This window comes from Halichoeres trimaculatus, unplaced genomic scaffold (assembly GCF_033239565.1).
Source record: "Halichoeres trimaculatus isolate MK-OKI-2021-1 unplaced genomic scaffold, fHalTri1.1 fHalTri1_scaffold_13, whole genome shotgun sequence".
In the NCBI taxonomy this organism is placed as follows: domain Eukaryota; kingdom Metazoa; phylum Chordata; class Actinopteri; order Labriformes; family Labridae; genus Halichoeres; species Halichoeres trimaculatus.
This window is the reverse complement of record NW_027437191.1, coordinates 30,563,975-30,582,251: the sequence shown is the minus strand read 5'-3', so window position 1 is coordinate 30,582,251 and position 18,277 is coordinate 30,563,975. Positions and strand designations below refer to the sequence as shown.

Sequence of the window (18,277 nt, the reverse complement as noted above, 5' to 3'; positions counted from 1 at the left end):
TTAGATGTGTACGCTAAGACGCTCAGTTCTTTGGGTCATTCTTTTAAAGGCCACTGCTGGGACATGCTCGACATGTTATTTTTAAGTGCAAAGGAAAAATGTTGTATATCATGTTTGCTTTATTTCATAATGTAACAAACAGGAAATGTTGATGTATAAACACATGATGAGAACCAAAGACCAAACTGTAACCAACTGACAGAGCGTGTAGTTACAAATGATCAACCAAAACCTTTCCTGGGATTTGTCAGGAATTTCCTGAATTTTTCTTCGTAAATTTCGATGACTTTTTCTGGAAATTGGCAGAAAATATTTCTTGAATTTATCTGAATTTCCTGATACTTCTTGATTTTTCTCGAACTTTCTTGGTAATTTCCTGATTTTTTCTATGTAAATTTTGATGACTCTTCTGGAAGCTGACGAAGCATTTTTTTCTTGAATTCATCTAAATTTCCTGAGACTTCTTAAATTTTCTGAACCATTCTTGGTAATTTCCAGAATTTTTCTCTGTAAATTTAATGTGTCTTCTGGAAATTGAAAGAAAATCTTTCTTCAATTTACCAGAATTTCCTGAGACCTCTTGAATTTTCTGGATCTTTCATGGTAATTTCCAGAATTGTGCACTGTAAATTTTGACGTCTCTTCTGGAAATTGACAGAAAATCTTTCTCAATTTCCTGAGACTTCTTGAATTTTCTGGAACTTCCTTGGTGATTTTCCAGAATTTTTTTGTTGAAATTTTCACGACTCTTCTGACAGAAAATATTTCTTGAATTTATCTGAATTTCCTGAGAATTCTTCAATTTTCTGGAATTTTCCAAAAAAAAAAAAAAAAAAAAAAAAAAACAGGATCTAAAACTTTTCTAGAAATTTTAGAAAGCTATAAGAGACTTTCCGGAAAATTTCCAATAAACTCTCAGAGGATGAATAAGAATTTTCCTGAAAATTCTAGAAAAATTTTAAAGATTTTGAAGCATTCCCTGGGAAGTTTTAACGGTTTTTCATCCATTTTGCAGCATCTAAAAATTTTTTGGGGAGTTACAGTAAACTTCCTGAAAAAGTGAGGAAAATTTCCTGAAAATGTTCAGAAATTTTCACAGCATTTGAAAAATTCCTGGAGATTTACAACTTTGAAGAGCAATATCTCAAGATTTTGGGGGGAAACTTGCTTGGTTTTTTTTAAACTGTCATGAATTTAAAAAAAAATCCAAAAAGTTTTGATAAACTTCCCCTAGAAAAATCTTACAATTTATAGGAACTATTTCTAGGAATTTTTTGAGAAGTTATCCTGGAATTATTTGGACCTTTCCCAGGAAGTATCTGTGACTGTCTGCTAACTGTCCTGAAGTAATCTTGGGAATTTTGAGGGATTTCTAACAGCTAAATTTGGGGATTCTCAGAAAATAAAAGACATAGTTTTTGAGGGTAAGATCACATGGTGCAACTTGCTCAGATAAGAGACTGGAAAAAGACATCAAGTCAAGCCAACAATAAGCTCCATTGTTGCAGCCTGGCCTCAAAACGAAGAATAAACATGACAGAATCAAAACGACAATCTTCATAAAAAGTTACACGGAGCAAACGTGAGTACAGAGTGACTGAACAGTTTTCATTTACACTGATGAAGAGTGTGAGAAGTAAGGCAAAAATGCAGAGAGGACAAAACAGAGGGAAACTTTAAAAGTCTGCATGTGTTTCATGTTTCTAACGGTGATCCTGATTGTCAAAGCTGCGTCACACCTGTGCACAAAAAGCTACTGTGGTCATTTCTAAGATACAAAAATAATTTCCCTTTTTCTTCAAGCAAAACTTGACTTTACGAGTGCAACACTGTGAGGGGAAATAGTGGTTATGAGTTTTTCACAGGTACGACAAGAACAACTGACCTGCACTTCACACAAAGTGTATGTGGGCTTCAAAGTGCCCCCTAGTGGTCTACAGGAGGTCTGCAGAGCTCTGAACAGCCACAATTAAGATTTTCTGGGTTTTGTTAAGACAGTTTATTATTTGAAGGAATCCGTACTGATGTCTAAAAAATTAGCTTTAAAACTGGTTGTCAGATAATATTGAGAAACATGGGCCAAAAGCAGTTTTTCAACTTAAACCAAAAAACGTTAAAGGCCAATAAGGCACAAGCATTCATACCTTTCTTTATTATATTCCACTGGAGGTCTTGTGTAACAAAATATTTCATGCTTTTCTATCTGAAATGTATTTCAAATTGATATATTTAAAAAACATATAACTTTTGGATTTTATTTCTTTAAATTTTGAACACATTCATATTCTCATTACCTTAAACTTCCCTGAAATTCTTCTTAAAGTTTTTGGATTTTTCCAGGGAATTGTCAGTAAACTCTCTGAGAATGAATCAAATTTTCCTGAAAATGTTCAGAAACATTCACAAAAATTCCTGGAAATTTTCAGGCATTTTGAAGAATTTTGCAGGGCATTAGCTTCAATTTTGCATGTTTTATTTAAATTTAGCGTGAACGACTGCATTTCATTTTAGTCCAATACGGTATTTTAGCTTTCTTCTATCGCTAACAATTAATAAAGAAGACTGAGATAATACACCTGAATTTTAAACATGATGCTACAGCTAACTTTATGTTTTTGGCAAAGTTGGAACAAATTACATACAGTTTTTTCAAGAGTATACAAGTCAAATACGTTTGAACAGTTTCTGAAAAAATTCATCTTCACAGTTGTTCTGGTCGAACTTAGATAGCAACATGCTAGCTTTTTTACACATTTCGTATAATTGTGCTGTATTTGGAAGAAAGATGAAAATGTGTCTTCTCAGGTAACAATTAGGGATAGACCGATTATCGGGCCGATATTTGGCATTTTGAGGCATATCGGCATCTGCCTTTTTTTTTAAATCCGACAGCTGATAAGAAATAAATTCATTTAACTTTGTAAAACATGCTGCTGAGCCTGAGCTGTTTAACAAACTCATGCTTAAAGGTGTTTGAATAAAGTTAAAGTGTTGGAGTTTGTATTGCTCAAAATTTTGACACCAATATTTGCACTTTGACTGCAAATTAATATTGGCCTCAAATATCGGTTATCGGCCTCCTTGACTACAAATAATCGGTATCGTATCGGCCCAGAAAAATCCATATCGGTCTGTCTCTAGCAAAAATTTGCAAGTTAGCAAAACTGCTAATTTACCAAAATGTAGCGCTAGATCTCCAAGATGTAGCCATGCAGTGTTACATTTCTGAATTGTATAGTTATGATGCTAAGCTAAGCAAACTAGATGTTAGCTGTAGCTTCATTTTTAGCATCCAGATGTAAAATCTGTTGAAACTCTTAAAAATACTTTTATTAGCTTCATCACCAAATCATAGGGCTGAACTATCTATAATTAATCATTCAAACAGTCACCTCTGCTAAACAAAGCTAAGAAGGTAGCCTTAGCTTCAGATTTAGCATAGGATGTGTGTCCTTGTAAAGCACTTGGCGAGATAAATCGATTGTCAAAATGTGGCTGATTTTTTTTACTCTTTTTGATAAGTGAATATTGATCAAATCAAAACTGTTGTTTACCCTGACTAACTCTAATAATTGTAGAATTTAAGGCACAACTTCTCTTCATAAAAGTGGTAAAATGAAACCCTTATTATTTTATTTTAAGCACAGCATTTTCAGTCAGACCTCCAGAGAAATACCTGATACAGAAAATGTGACTGAACTGACTCTGATTAAACTGTTGAAAATGTGTTTTTGTATTTATTTAATTGTCTTCACACACTTTGTGGAGTTTATCTGATACTTTTGGACTAAAAGCTTTAAAGTCGGCCTCAAACAGGGTCTGAATCCTTTATTTCTCTTACAGGGAATCATCTTGTATTGATTTATCTTCTCTGGTGTGACGTAAGAATATTTATGGGAGTGCTGGTGTTACCGGACAATAAGGTCTTTAAGCCCCTCCTGTCTCACTCAGGCATTCAACATGTGGTGTTAAGGTGATGAATATGTTAAGTTTGGTCTGTCTGATCAGAAAAGTTCATCAGATTAAGAGCACGAGAGTGTCAAAGCTTCACATTCACCGCTCAGCGTCCACAGACGTCTGCAGAGTTCCAGTTTACGTCTCTTCAGTCTCTGAACTGAGCAAAGCGTCTGGATTCACTTCACTGCGGTTCACCTGTGCTGTCAGCGCTGCTGGGAGTCCAGGTGTTTGAGGGACCCTCCTTGGAGTCCTGTTGGGGGGGCCGGCGAGGCAGGCGAGAACTGTGCATGATGTGGGCGTCCAACATCTCCAGCAACAGGTCGTACAAAGGCACCATGTTCTTCATTTTCATGCAGTGGAGGTGGTCCATGCCTTTGTTACTGCAGGCGTTCAGAGGAAAGTCAGAGGGTCAAAGGAGGAGGAGCTGGAAACAGGGTGTGAAATGAAGCAGGGTCTTCCTACCTGACATGGCGAATGTGCGACAGCAGCATGAGCAGGTGGGCGAGGCGGGTGTACTGTTGGCGGAAGGTGAGGCCTGTTTTGGCGATGGCCCACACCAGAGCGTCTGTCACGGCGTCCAGGAGACGAAGCAGCTTGGAGCGACTCTGCAGCTCCTCGCTGGTCTCTGAGGAGCCCAGGCACATGTCTGAAAACACACCAGAGACTTCACCGAACTCAGACTAGATAAGGCTGATGGATGTCAGGTATTTTTCTGCCTTTTTTTGGAGGTAAAACTTGGATTCAGACATTTTCCAAAGTAAATCCAATCAAGATTGGATTTTTTATGATTCTCAGTAGGTGAGGTTATGGTGGTTTATTGGAGATGGACAAACTGCCACGTCTTTTTGCCCCAACCTTTCAAAAGTCTGCGCACGTCACTGCATGTGGCTTCTGGTCTGAATGGCTTAATATCAGGTAGAGATAGAATGATGTGTTTTTTTCAGGGCCGATACCGATTATCAGATAGTCAAGGAAGCTGATAACCAATGTTTAGACCGATTTTCATTTGCAATAAAAGAGAAAATACTGGCGTCAAAATTTGGGATAATTCAAACTTCAACACTTAACTTTGTTTTAAAGCCTGCAAGAGTATATTTATTTAACAGCGCCCAGTTTGAAAGTTAAATGAAAATGTTAAAAAAATAAATAGCTCCCTTAAGTTTTCTTCAGTAAGGCAAGTTTTCCTAAAAATGTCGCTGCGTGTAACCACACAGGTTAAAAAAAAGGTCAATATGCCTCAAAATGCTAAATATCGCAGCAAAAAGGATTGGATTGGGATCATTCATTGGAATCATATGTGTGTGAATACAGGTGTATAAATGTACACATGTTTCGGGACACCACTGAATAGAAGGGGAAACAAAACCTTGCATAATATTTATGAGCAATAAAATTGAAAGACTTGTGTCTTTAAAGTGAATTAGCTCCCCCTAGTGAGAGCAAAGTATGTTGGCGGGTGACTTGAATCACTATGTCTGTTGATACAACAATGGATTCTGTTTATGTTCAATGTGATGATACCAGTCCTGTGTCAGGCATCTCTTCACTTTTTATATAAATATGTAAACACAGTCTATTGACTGTTGTTTTATTTTTACAGACCTGTATCTTTGTTTGTGCCCTATTTAAAAAAAAATTGTAAAACTCAATAAAAATAAATTACAAAAAAAAAAAATAAAAAAAGTGAAATATCGATGCTGATAATCAGTCTAGCCAATAATCAGTCTACCTGATAATCATCGGACACAATAATAAGCCTGGCTGAAAATTGGTCTACCTGATAATCAGTGCCGCCAATGATCAGCCTGGCCAATAACTGTCTATATGATAACCAGCCCAGCCGATAATCGGCCCGGCCAATAATTGGTCATCTGATAAAAGGTCTATCTGATAAACAGTGTGGACGATAATCAGCGTGGACGATAATCGATTTATCTGATAATCAGTGCCACCAATAATAAGCCCGGCAGAAAACTGTCTAAATGATAATCTGTGCGGACGATAATTAGCCAAAATGATTATCAGCCCCGCTGATACTCCGTCTATTTAATAATTGGTCTATCTGATAATCAGCGCGGATGATAATCAGCGCGGATGACAATCAGCCCGGCCGATAATCGGTTTATCCCTCATATGAAGTAAAAGTTGCAAATAGTTGAAAAATATGCACTTAAGTACCCACTTAGGAGCTAAAAACATGCTAAAGTGCCCCTTTGATGGCCAAAATACGTGCTCTCTTGTGAGCTAAAGCGTGCTTAAGTGCTCTCCTGGGAAGCAAAACACACAAAACTGCCTGCTTGAGGGGTTAAAACGTGATAAACTGCCCCCTTTAGTGGCTAAATTGCTCGCTAAAGTGCCCTCTGGTTGATTTTTCTTGTTTCCCCCCTGTCCTCAAAGGAGCTCCTGGAAGTGTATGACTTCCTGATGCCGAAACGCGTTGAAGTTTGTTTTTAAGGTCCATATGACCATGCCGATATGATAAAGGCATTTTAATAATATTAAGAGAGTGCCTTGGAGTCTCTTCTTTTTGTTTTCAAGCTCCTGGATGCTTCTCGGCGTTGCAGGAGCTGAAGACATGTTTAGAGCTTTGAGATGCACGTAAAGACATTGAAATGCAAAGCTGTGAATTCTCTGACGCTTGTGAAGATGACGCAGCAGCAGCAGCTTTCACATTTGAGTTAGAGGCACTGCAGAGGAGTCAGGAGGATCAATTGTTGTGGAGAAAGGTCAAACAGAGACTAATTGAAGAGGACTGGAGCTCATTCTGCAGTTTATCCACGCATCAGTCCCACTCATTTCACTTTCAAGGAGAACTATTCATTTCTTTTTAATGCAAAGAAAACGTCTTTATTTTGTGTTATGTGGACAGAATAAAAGAAAAGTCTTTGGTACACACAGATCTTCTTTTTATGCTCGTCTATAAATGTTCAGACAGAGAAAAGCTGAAGCTGAGGAGTTGGAGCAGAAACATGACCCCTGGTGGAGTGTGTCAGTGAAGACGAACAGAAACATCAGTCTGACGTTAATGACTGTGACTCAGCTGCCTCAGACTGTCTGCTCCTCTTCATCCTCAGAGAGGTACGGCCTGTGACTCTCATCATTCAGACTCTATCTCTGCACCGTGTTCCCATCAGGGTTTGCTCTGAGAAGTGATGCACACACACACACTCTCAGACAGCACACACATACAGAGTGTGCTCACTCACTGGAGTTGAGGAGGATCATGGCCTTGAGGCAGACGTACTCCTCCCTCTGCAGCTTCAGCTCTCGGACTCTGGACGTGGCGGCGACCAGCATGTCAAAGATCTCGGCGAAGCCCTGAACGCAGCTCCCCTCCTCTCTGACACAAACACAAACATCAGACCACAGCAGATGTTTTCTTTTTGGGGCACATCACGTGAAATTTTGCACAAATGTTGAACAGACTCGCTTGGCAGTCAGTGAATAAAGGAGCGTAAATCTAGTTTTGGCTGAAAAGTGAATCTGTAACAGCAGATTTATGAAGGTAGAAGCCCCCATCTGTGGAAGAGATATGAACATGTGATGTAGAAATGCTCATACCAAAGTTTGAAGATTTGCAAAAACAACTGGAGGGTACATTTTTAAGATAAAAGCCATAGCAAACATTTTTTTCTGTGGAGGAATATTCAAATATTAAAAATCAGGATTTATTCTCAGATAAAGGCCTCTTGGTTTCATTTTTTTAGGCAGCTGGTTTGGAGTCAAAAACATGTTTAGTTTAATTTAGTTTAGTTTAGTTTTGGTCTTTATTTCATTCATGAGTGATTCTAATCAGGGGAACATTTCAGGTTTGCAAAAAAGTGAAGTCTTGTTCTTTTTTGTTTTGTATTTGATTTAATTCCAAATGATACACCTGGAATGTAATTAATTTATTAGTTGGCAAGCTTAAGCTTTAATGAATTCTTAAATATTTAAGCAAAAAGAAAAAGGCATAATTTTGTCAACCATGTTATGAATGAAAATTGTGACTATATTTTCAACGTTGGATGGGGCATTTTTGTACCTGAAAGTTAATGAAACTAAAGAGCTGAAACTGCAAAAAACTTGCAATGAATCAAAAACTAATTTTATAACCAATCTTATGTATTTCAAGCCTGATCTTGAAAAAGTATCCCCGACCCTCCAACATTTCTTCTCTGGAAAATGTTTTTTTAATTTATTTCAAAATTAATTACTATTTATTTATTTATAATTTATATATTTATACTTTATATATTGATTTATTAACCATTATTTATTTATTTACTTTTATTTTCTTTTTCTTTTTTTTTCAAAATAAAAACAGTAATGTCATGTAATTAAATTGGTATTTAAAGGGTTAGAATTGTGGGGTTTTTTTTATCAGGACTGAAGTTGAATGAAAGATTTTGGGGTGAAAAAAGTGGGAAAAAAATATTCTGTCATTTTTTTGTAGCAATTTTTTATAGAGGACATTTTTGTCCTCCAATTTCCCCTAAAAGGTTGTAAATTAAAGCTACTCACGAGGATTAAAATGCAGCTTCGTGAACAGAAAAGTGAAATAAAAATATTTAAAATATTCATAGAAACCTTTTTTTTTTTTGCTCAATCCCCAAAGAAAGAAAGAAAGAAAGCAGAAAATAAAAATAAGAATAGCTCACAGTTCAAAATTGCACCTCAATATAAAAGTGTATTAAAATGCAGCATTTCTTTTGTGATGTTGCGAATTTCTCTTTCTGTGAGAAAGTTTTGTTGCGTTTTAGCCTTTCCTTTACATGGAAACGGCGTTTAAGCAAACTTTTGAAAATGGCCTCCATAGTGGGATTTTTCGGAAACACTGCCACCACCGTTGCCGTGTTAACAGTAAGCCGGCGTTTTCAGTGGAAACGCTGACGTCACACTCCACTTCGCAAGAGCGCATTCAGGATAACAGTACCGTTATTACGATCATTGGGAACTACCGTGGTGTGCTTCTTAATCTGCTCAATCCGCTGACTGTCTTTCAACAAAATGTTCATCCGTTGCTCCACTTCTGCACTTGGCATTCCCCAATACACCAGATGATCAGCTCAACTCTACTTCAGTGGGGATCTCCCAAAAGCTGCTTCTGGACAAGACAGTTATAACTCCACCTACAGGCTTGGCATGCTTACTACAGCGTTTTCAGTCCCTTAGCGTTTCTGTGTAAACGCAGATTTTTTTCACTGCGTTTTTAGCATTTTCAGGTGAAACGTTGTTGTGTAAATGGGTCGCTAGTTGTAAAAGAGTTGATCACTTCCACAAATTCATTGAGGCCCATATAAACCGATAATCAACTTTTTTTAACCATACGTGGATAATATGGAAGTGGTTTTTCCATTAGCTTAAAAATAAAAAGTCAATCCTTTCCAGATTTTTCAAAATGATAAGTATAAGTGTAGTATATTTGCAGTATATTTGGTGTAAGATTAAAAATCAAATATGATGTTTCTGCTGTGGTGTGATTAGTGAAATAACTAAAATGTTACGATCGACCCATAGTTTGTTTGGTACATTTTTAATGACGGTAAAAAAAGAAAAAAAAGATCAGCTGTAGCTCCACTTTCCGAAACAGACCTGACAGAAAAGTCATACTACATACTACATGCAGAAGCAGTATATTTATTGTACAATTTATTGATTTATAGACTATTGTCCCAGGCCTATACAGAACTCAAAACTTCAAGTTCTTTGAAATGCAAATAAGTTATCTAATCAAAAACATATTAGTTTGTTCAACTATACGATTTTTAGTTGGCCTCAAAACTCAAAAATCTAGCCTAGAAAGTTGCCTTGAAATTTTGAGTTTACACAACTTGTTTGTTTTTACAGTGTAGCTCTAATTATAAATAAATATAGACTTCTTCCTACGAGAGCACGAGTGTGATAAAAGTGTGCCCTAGGTGAATTATATGAACTTTTCACCCCCACACTCTCATTCACTCATCTTCCTGTGACTCATGCCTCGCAGCGTGCACTGCAGAGATTCCAGCATGTGATAAGACAAGAAGGGCCACCACCAAGGAAACGTCGCCTTTGCACAGTGTGAATGAGCTGTGGCTGGAACATCGCGTTCTGGGTTTTGATGGCGCTACACGCCTGTGGATTTCATTCTGTTATCAAATGTGGACAAATGTGCTCAGAGTGCTGCTGAGCTTCATGAGCCGTGGAAGAAATGGTATCATGATGGACTTAATTAACCCAACAATATTAAAATATGAGCAGGTGAATGAGAAAATCTCATTAATATTAAGCAGAACATGTTCTTTTTAAATGAGGTGAGACATTTAATGACACTTTTCTCTTTTCAAGGCATGATCCAGTCAGACTGGAGGTGGTTGCTGCAGCAAGTATTGGACACAGTGTTGATCAAAATCTTAACACCAGTTGAAAAATTGCTAGAATATGCATTTTGCATATTTGGATCTTAACGAGGTTTTAAGTAGAGCTACAATATGCAAAAGCAAGAAGTGGGAGTGTGATAAAAAAAACATTTGGAACTTGTAATTAAAAAAAAATGTTAATTTTCTGTCAGGCATCCACATGGTCATACCCCCCCTAAAGCTAAGAAGCTGTCTCTTCTTGAACGTGGTCATATCGTCGAGTTGCATAAGCAAAGCCTTTCTCAGCGTGCCATTGCTGCTGAGGTTGGACGCAGTAAGACAGTCGTCCTAAATTTTTAAAAAGATCCTGAGCATTATGGGACAAAAAAGCCAAGTGGTAGACCCAAATAATTACACCTGCGCTGAGCCGGAGGATCTGATTGGCTGTCTGTTAAGACACAGGGCGGTCCTCGCCCCAAATTAAGGCCCTTGCTTGTGCCGACTGCAGCGCAATAACCATCAGACATAAGGATGGGAATCGAAAATCAGTTCCGGTTGAGAATTGATAAAAAATGTTTCAATCCATCGATATCGTTAGCCTTTGCGCTTAACAATTCCCTGATCAATTCTTTATATTGTACCGGAGCCAGGCCTTATGTCGACTAGTCTGCTGCAGCTCTTAGCTTAGCAGTTAGATAACGTTTTCCAAGAAAACTCTGATTCAGGATTTTCAGCTTGAAGTTTCACTGAAGAACTGACTTCATAAAGAAACGTACATTACTTAAATCACCTTATTTACCAAAATTACAAAACAGCGGAAGCCTGATGCTAACCTATATGGGAAACTGCATTGATATGCTAGCAGTTAGCATACATTAGTATAACTTCAGCTTCAGAATGGAATTTCAACTTTCATCACAGTAACATATCACATCAACTCTTTGTAAAAAGTACTGAGAATTACAAATGTCAAAAGCCAACAGGCAATTGAAAGGCTCATGGCTGACTTCATTACTACGGAAAGCTTCCAAACAGCTTAAACTATTGCTATAACCACTTTGAGACACTAGATGGCCTACTTGAATTATTAATATGTTGCAACACAGTACACCAACGTCACATTGTGTGCAATTTTTACCTGTTTCTGTTTAATTATGCCCAGAAATATCCAGACTCAGGGACCAATTACATTTTATTCACTTACAGTATAAACTTGATAAAATGTTGTTGACACAGAAAACCTGTAAAGCTACTTTTTGTACCGAGAAAATTCACAACAGGAATTCGATTCTGATAAACAATCAGATCGAAAAGCAGAATCCATAAGGGCATCGGTATTGACAAAATCTTATCAATTCCCATCCCTAATCAGACAGTGGAGCTACTCATTACCGAGTCCTACTGAGAAAAAGTTTTTTTCTGGTTTAGAGACTTTTTTTGTAATTTTTTAAGCGATGGTCTTAAACTTTTGATCAGCTGATAAACAGCCTTTTTAAGTTTACTTGTTGTTTTCAACAAATTACTTTTTCAAAGTGCTTTTTGTCACACTCCTCCTTCTTGCTTTTGCATATTGTAGCTCTACTTCAAACTTCATTAAGATCCAAATGTGCAAAAGTTAAATTCAAGCCACTTTTCAACTGATACTAACATTGATCATCACTAGCTTAAAAAAAGATGACCAGAAATATGTCAGCCAGTGTCCTTTACTTTCATTCAAATATACTTGGTGTTTAACCTTAGGTCTGACTAGTCTATTCTCAGGATTCTGACTTTAATATAAGTTTTTTTTATTTTCTAAAAATCACATTTTTGTATCTTTTTCCTGGTACTAACTTAAAAAAAAAGTTTTCAGTGGCCTGAATCTTCCCCTGTATGCATACTCTGTCACATTCAGAGTAAACAACCCTACAATCACAATCTGTTGCTTTAATGAGATGTGTGATTTTGTCAGCAGTACCTGCTCAGGCTGAGGTCAGGGGAGAACATAAGTTTCCCTGGATGGTCCACTGACCTCCACATCAGTCCCACCATCAGCACCTCCAACCAGCAGCACTCCAACAGGTGCACCTGGTCCACAAGACTGAGCTCCACAAACCCTGAGGGGGAGACAGCATCAGGAGACTGTATCGCTTTGTAGGATGTAGAGAGATGTGTGTGAAACCATGGTAACCAGCGGAGACAAATTGAAAACACAGCCGAAGAAGTAAGAACAGCAATACAAAGAAAAAAAGAGAAGAAGGAGGAAACTACAGATAGACCGATATGGATTTTTCTGGGCCGATACCGATGTTTGAAGCCGATTTTCATTTCCAGTCAAAGTACAAATACTGGTGTCAAAATTTTGAACAATGCAAACTCCAACATTTAACTTCATGCAAATACCTCTAAGCATGAGTTTATTAAATAGCTCCCAAGCTCAGCAGCATATTTTATAAAGTTAAATGAAAACTTTAAAAAATAAATAGCTAAAGTTTTCTACAGTTAAAAAAAAGCTTTTCAAAATTTCAATGTAACTGCTATAACTGTAATAACTGCACTGCTGATTGGCTGTCACCCAACCTATGGCTCTGCTTGTAACCAATCAGATGGTACTGTGGGTGGGACAGTGCTGGGGACTGAGTAGTGACTGCTGACAGAGAAGCGGCTGCATCAGAGCCGAAATAACGCAGTTTGGATTTGGTTTCATATCGGCTGCCACATTAATAAAAGGCAGATGCCGATATGCTTCAAACTGCCAAATATCAGCCCCGATAATCGGCCTGGCCGACTATTGGTCTATCCCTAAAACAAACCATAAAACAAATCATAAAACTATAATTTTTCATTGGCAAACATACAGTTTGTTTATTCTATCATTTTATTAAGTTGGTGGCAAATACAAGTAAAAAAGGGTTTATGGGATTATACTGTCTTCTTGTTCAAACTAGTGATCAAACATTAAGCTGTTTGATTCAAGGTGGTAATTTTGACATTTCTATTTTGAAAAACTTAAGACGGCTGATGTAAAGCAATGCAAAAACATGATATTTTACTAATTTTCTCTTTTTATTTTTCTACTTTAACATTAAAAATGAGGGAAAAAATGTTACTATTTTCATTCTAGAGATAATAATCATATCTGGCTTTTCAGTAATATTTATGATGTTTCTCAACAGGCCCAAAAACAGGTCATATGTTCAGAGAAGACTATTTTCAAACACATGGTGAAGATCAAGTCTGTGCTGTTATCTGACTGCACAGTGACTCTATTTGACCACGTACACACAAACATGTCACTTTAGGTAGAGGTTAAAGGTTTCTGTGGGGGTCACAGGATGAACCAGTCATAAAACTTTTACTTTGGAGCAAAGATCTTTTTTGTTTCTTTTTTTTAATCTCCGACAACACTCTCTCTATCCAATTAGCAGAGACACAGTAATAAAAATTTACTTCACAGCTCATTTTCCACCTTATTTTTCCAAAAATGCTTCTTCTGTGTTCTGCAGGGCTTCACTTGTACGCTGTATGAAACACAGACGGTTGCTGTTTGGCCAAGATAAGATACTGACTCAGTTCACCTCAGTTTAGCTGAGGCTAAATCTGTCTTGATGCAAAACACAATTTTTCAACTTATCCAAAAAAAACCAAAACATAAAAATTAACATACTATTTACCCTGGATTCATTCATCTGCGCTAATACCCTTCAATGCATTTATCTCTTGGCTGCAGAGCCTGGGACTGTTTGGCATATAAAATGTGTTTTCTCCAGGTGATGAAGAGAAGAAATAATTTAGCATTAAAAAATAAACAGAATTTACTCCCAATATTGAAAAACTTGATAAATATATACAAAGCCTCAACCTGTGACACTGATGCAGCCTCGTGCTAAAACAACTTATTGAACTTGTAAAATCTACATATCTTTAGATGGAAAAAAGATAAAAATGAAATCTCTGGTGTAAGAGCTAATGTGCTATTGGCTAAGCTTAGCCTGGAGTGAAGGCAGGTGGAGATAGCTAATGAAAAAAAACAAAACAAAACAAAGAAAGAGCCGAGTTATAACTAGCCTACCAGCAAGATTCAGTAGCTAACAGCATGTTTCTTTTAAAAAAGCAAAATTAAAAAAAGAAAAAAGCTTAAAATCGTAAAAAAGAACCATCAAGTTCATTTTGTGGAAAGCAGCTAATGTTTTTCATGCCTAGCTAACATCAGCAGAATACTCCAGAAAGTCATTAATTATGAACTCTGCTAGCTAAATATAGCATGCTAATCAGTAAACCACCATCAAAAAGCACAGAATAAGCTAAATTATGCTAACCAGAGCATTTCAAATGTGTTGCTAGTTGTATTTTTCAGCTTTGGACGGGACAAGACTTATTCTTTTCCCTAGCTTCCACTCTTTCGAAAATGCTAATCAGATCTTAGCTTTTGCTCCATTTTACGTACGGCTGCTATTTTGGCCAGGTCTCTCTTGTAAAAGAGATTTTCTAATCTCAATGGGACTTCCTGGTTAAATAAAGGTTAAATAAAAATAAATAAAACCATTTGTTTAGGTCTTTTTCAGAGTATTACATAAGAAAGAAAATGAAATCTTACAGCATGCTAACTGGTGAAGTTCAAGGCATTGCTAAGCACCTATTTTTACACTTTAGACAGAGCTAGCTAACTTTTTCCACTTGTCAACTCTGAAGTTAAAGCTAGCCTTCCTTGAAGCTCTATCTTAAAAATAAGGACACTAACATAGTAAATATAATTTTATCTTTTATTTTTCACCCACCTGGAATCTTCTTGGCCCAGCTGATCATGTGAACTAGCTCCTTATCGGCCAGGCTGGTGAGCGACATCATGATGTTAGCTTCTGTCAGCGGCCTCTTCATGTCCTTCATGAGGTAGATCTCCGGCGGCTCGGCCTCCATTATTCTCTCAATCAGCTGCTCTGGGGTCAGTGTGGGAGGGTGGGATACGCTGGACAAAGCCCCAGCTGGTCTGTTTGACCCTGCTGGATCGTTGGTGCTGCTTTGTGAGGACGGTCGGGACATTCGTCTGGACTGAGGGGTCCTGTAGTTTCCACGCTCCTTCCGAATACCTGCGAAAAAGAAAACAAGGGGTTTAACCTGTGTTTCTTAGTTAACTATTAAATCTCTTTCTTATCTAATGACTTTGAGCCAAATACACTGCAAGAAATGAAATCTTACTAAGTGCTCTTGTCTTATTTTTAGCAGAAAATGTCTTTTTAGACTAATATGAGCCACATTCACCTGACCAGTCCAGAAAAGAGTCTTGTTTCAAGTTATTTGGAGACAAAAATGAGGTCTGGATTGCTTGTAACAAGTAAAAAAAAATCTACTAATGGAGCAAGAGAAAACTTCTTTTAATGCATTATTTTAGTTTCAAGCAAATTTCCAGCAAATTTTTCTTATACCATTTGCAGATTTTTTTTACTTGTTACAACCAATTCAGACCTAATTTTTGTCTCCAAATAACTTGAAACAAGACTCTTTTCTGGAAATCAAGTGTAGTAAGACAATTTTTACTTAAAGATGCTATGAGGAGGATCTGTTTTGATTGCACTCTTTTGCCACCTTGTGGCCTGGAGTCTCCGCACACTGTTGTAAATTACCTTTAGTGAGGCGCGTGTTTGTTTTGGAATTAAGATCAGATCTAGGGCTGCAACGATTAGTCGACATAATCGACTCGTCAACTATAAGAAATTCATTGACGTAATTTTTTATAGTCAGTGCGTCGTATTATTGTTGTTATTGTTGTTGTCATATGGTGAAATGAAATACCAGGGGGTAATGCTCATCCGTAACTTCATTTCACTGCATGAGGCTCCATGTTAACAGATACTTTTATGGGAAAAGATCACTAAGTTCACACATGAGGAAAAATGATGAGGAAAAATCTCCGCGCCCTGATGACGGGGTGTCCGCACATTTTAAAGGCCAAATTTGGTTAAAACACAAAATAATCATGATTAGTCAACTAATCGAAAAAATAACCAAAAGATTACAGTTGACATTAAATATAATTGTTAGTTGCAGCCCTAATCGGATCAAAACAAATTTTCTTTGTTCAAGACAACTTTTTACTGGATACAATACACCAAGGTATGGTATTTATCAGTACAGTTATGTAGCGCTACGGTTTGAAATGTGACATCAAGCAAATGTTGTAGTAGCCGGCTACATGTAGTGCTATCGGCGCGACGCACCTGTAGGCTAACGTGACAACAAGTAAACACTGTCAGTTTGTAAGTAGTTTAGTAGCCGTTTATATTTAGTGCAGCTGTCAGCACGGTGCTCTGAGACAGGCTGTAATGTGTTAACATTAGTGAATCCTGGTTATGTCCTGCCAGTCATCTACCAATCAGAGCTAACGTAACCTCACTCTTCATTTTATTGATAGACTCTCAAGTTTGAACAGACCACTGCAGAATAACTGCTGACTGTGGGTTGGAGCCAACATTAGCACTAACAGTCTAGCCCTTTAGCCTTTAGCTTATGTTTTAGCCTTTAGCTTGTGCTCTATCACTCTGCTGTTTATCTTTCTTCTGCTCTTCTGTCCTTTTTCTGTCTGACAGTTAGGCTCCAGTGTCCACCATCACTACAAAATTAAGCACAGAAATTGTTTTCAGCAGAGAAAAACACAGATCTCTGTGTTTTGTCTCGGTTGCTAGGCGCTACCCGGGTAGCCGCCTGTTGCAGCAGCTCTCTCGTCTTTGTCCGTTACTTGTGGCTTTTTCGTCTCTTTTTCGTCGTCTTTGTGTTTGGAGTGGATCATCACCTTGTATGGTTCATTGTCGATCACGGACACCAAACTTTTTGTGGCTTCGGCGGTATTTTTTACTACTTTTCTCCTGTGTTTGTCTGGAGATCCTACGTGTAACCATGGCTGCATTGTTTACATGCGAAATTAGCTATTAGCAGCCTGTAGCATGTAAATGCTAACTAGTGTAGGGCTTGGTGATTTCCCTCGAGCTGAGGAGGAGGAGGTGAGGACGACGTGCTGGTTCTCGGATGTGAGCTGGGAGGTGACGACGTGGACCTGTCCTTCCATCCATCGTTGTTGGGAACGTGGGATCTTGCTCCGGGGGATGGATGAGCTAGCTGTGCTAACCCAGCGGCATCGTGCTGTTCACGGACGTGGCTGACAGAGCTGACATCAGACGCCGCGACACATCGGAGGAGCTTCGCCTGCTGTGAGCAGACAGGATCCAGGAGACAGAGACTGAACTGACTGCTGGGGAGGCTCAGTCCTGGACCCTGTGGAGGTGGAGACTGGCTGGGCTGGAGAGTGGTGGACGAGTGGTGGACGGGATGTCGTCATCTAATTTCTTATGGACATTTTTGTACTTTCTATACTCTTTCTTACTTTTGTTTTCTTAAATGCTGCGGTGACTCCTGAATTTCCCCTCGGGGATAAATAAAGTATTTTCTATTCTATTCTATTCTATTCTATCTCGTCTGACTTCTAAACTTCATCAGCCAGCGTGGTGTTGTCGTAAAAACCTAGACTTGCCATAAATCAATCCAGCCCTGGACGACCCGAACTAGACGCTAAGAAGTAGCCATATAAAATAATCTGTAACCAGCACTAATAATCTCATTATAAAGTGTGGATTACGATCTGGCATATATCTAGAAGGGAGACTTCTTCAAGATCACTTTCAAACTCCTCACAGCCGCTTTAAAATGAGACAAAATCACTTGATAAGATTTCAGTTTTTGCTGTGTAGACACTATCATTTTCAGTTGTCAGCTAGTTGTCAGTTCAGTGTCCATAAACTCCAGAGGAAAAGCTTTCTGAACGTGCCAAAAGCATTTAACTCCACTTAAAACAGCTGCTGAACAGATTACCCTCACAGAGAGGAACAAACAACAAACTCTTTCCTCCTTCCTAACAGTGGCATCCCACTCTGGGTATGAGCTAGGGAGGCATTCCTGAACAAAAAAGTTTTATGGGAACTTATGATCTTCTTAATCTTTTGATCCTTTTACAGCTTCTTGTGCGCAGAGTG

General features: G+C 37.9%; 1 protein-coding gene across 4 annotated transcripts in view; it reads right to left on the bottom strand.

The window, feature by feature from the left end:
* Positions 1-880: 880 nt before the first annotated feature.
* esr2a (estrogen receptor 2a) overlaps positions 881-18,277 on the bottom strand; it is an 82,723-nt gene continuing 65,326 nt past the window's right edge. For all 4 annotated transcript variants that reach the window (XM_074684886.1, XM_074684889.1, XM_074684887.1 and 1 more), the window contains 5 exons: positions 15,035-15,343; positions 12,235-12,373; positions 7,164-7,297; positions 4,420-4,603; positions 881-4,337 (listed from right to left, as the gene is read on the bottom strand). In XM_074684886.1, the coding sequence (XP_074540987.1) occupies positions 4,139-4,337; positions 4,420-4,603; positions 7,164-7,297; positions 12,235-12,373; positions 15,035-15,343 (965 nt within the window). In that variant the 3' untranslated portion in view covers positions 881-4,138. The remainder of the gene's footprint in view (positions 4,338-4,419; positions 4,604-7,163; positions 7,298-12,234; positions 12,374-15,034; positions 15,344-18,277) is intronic.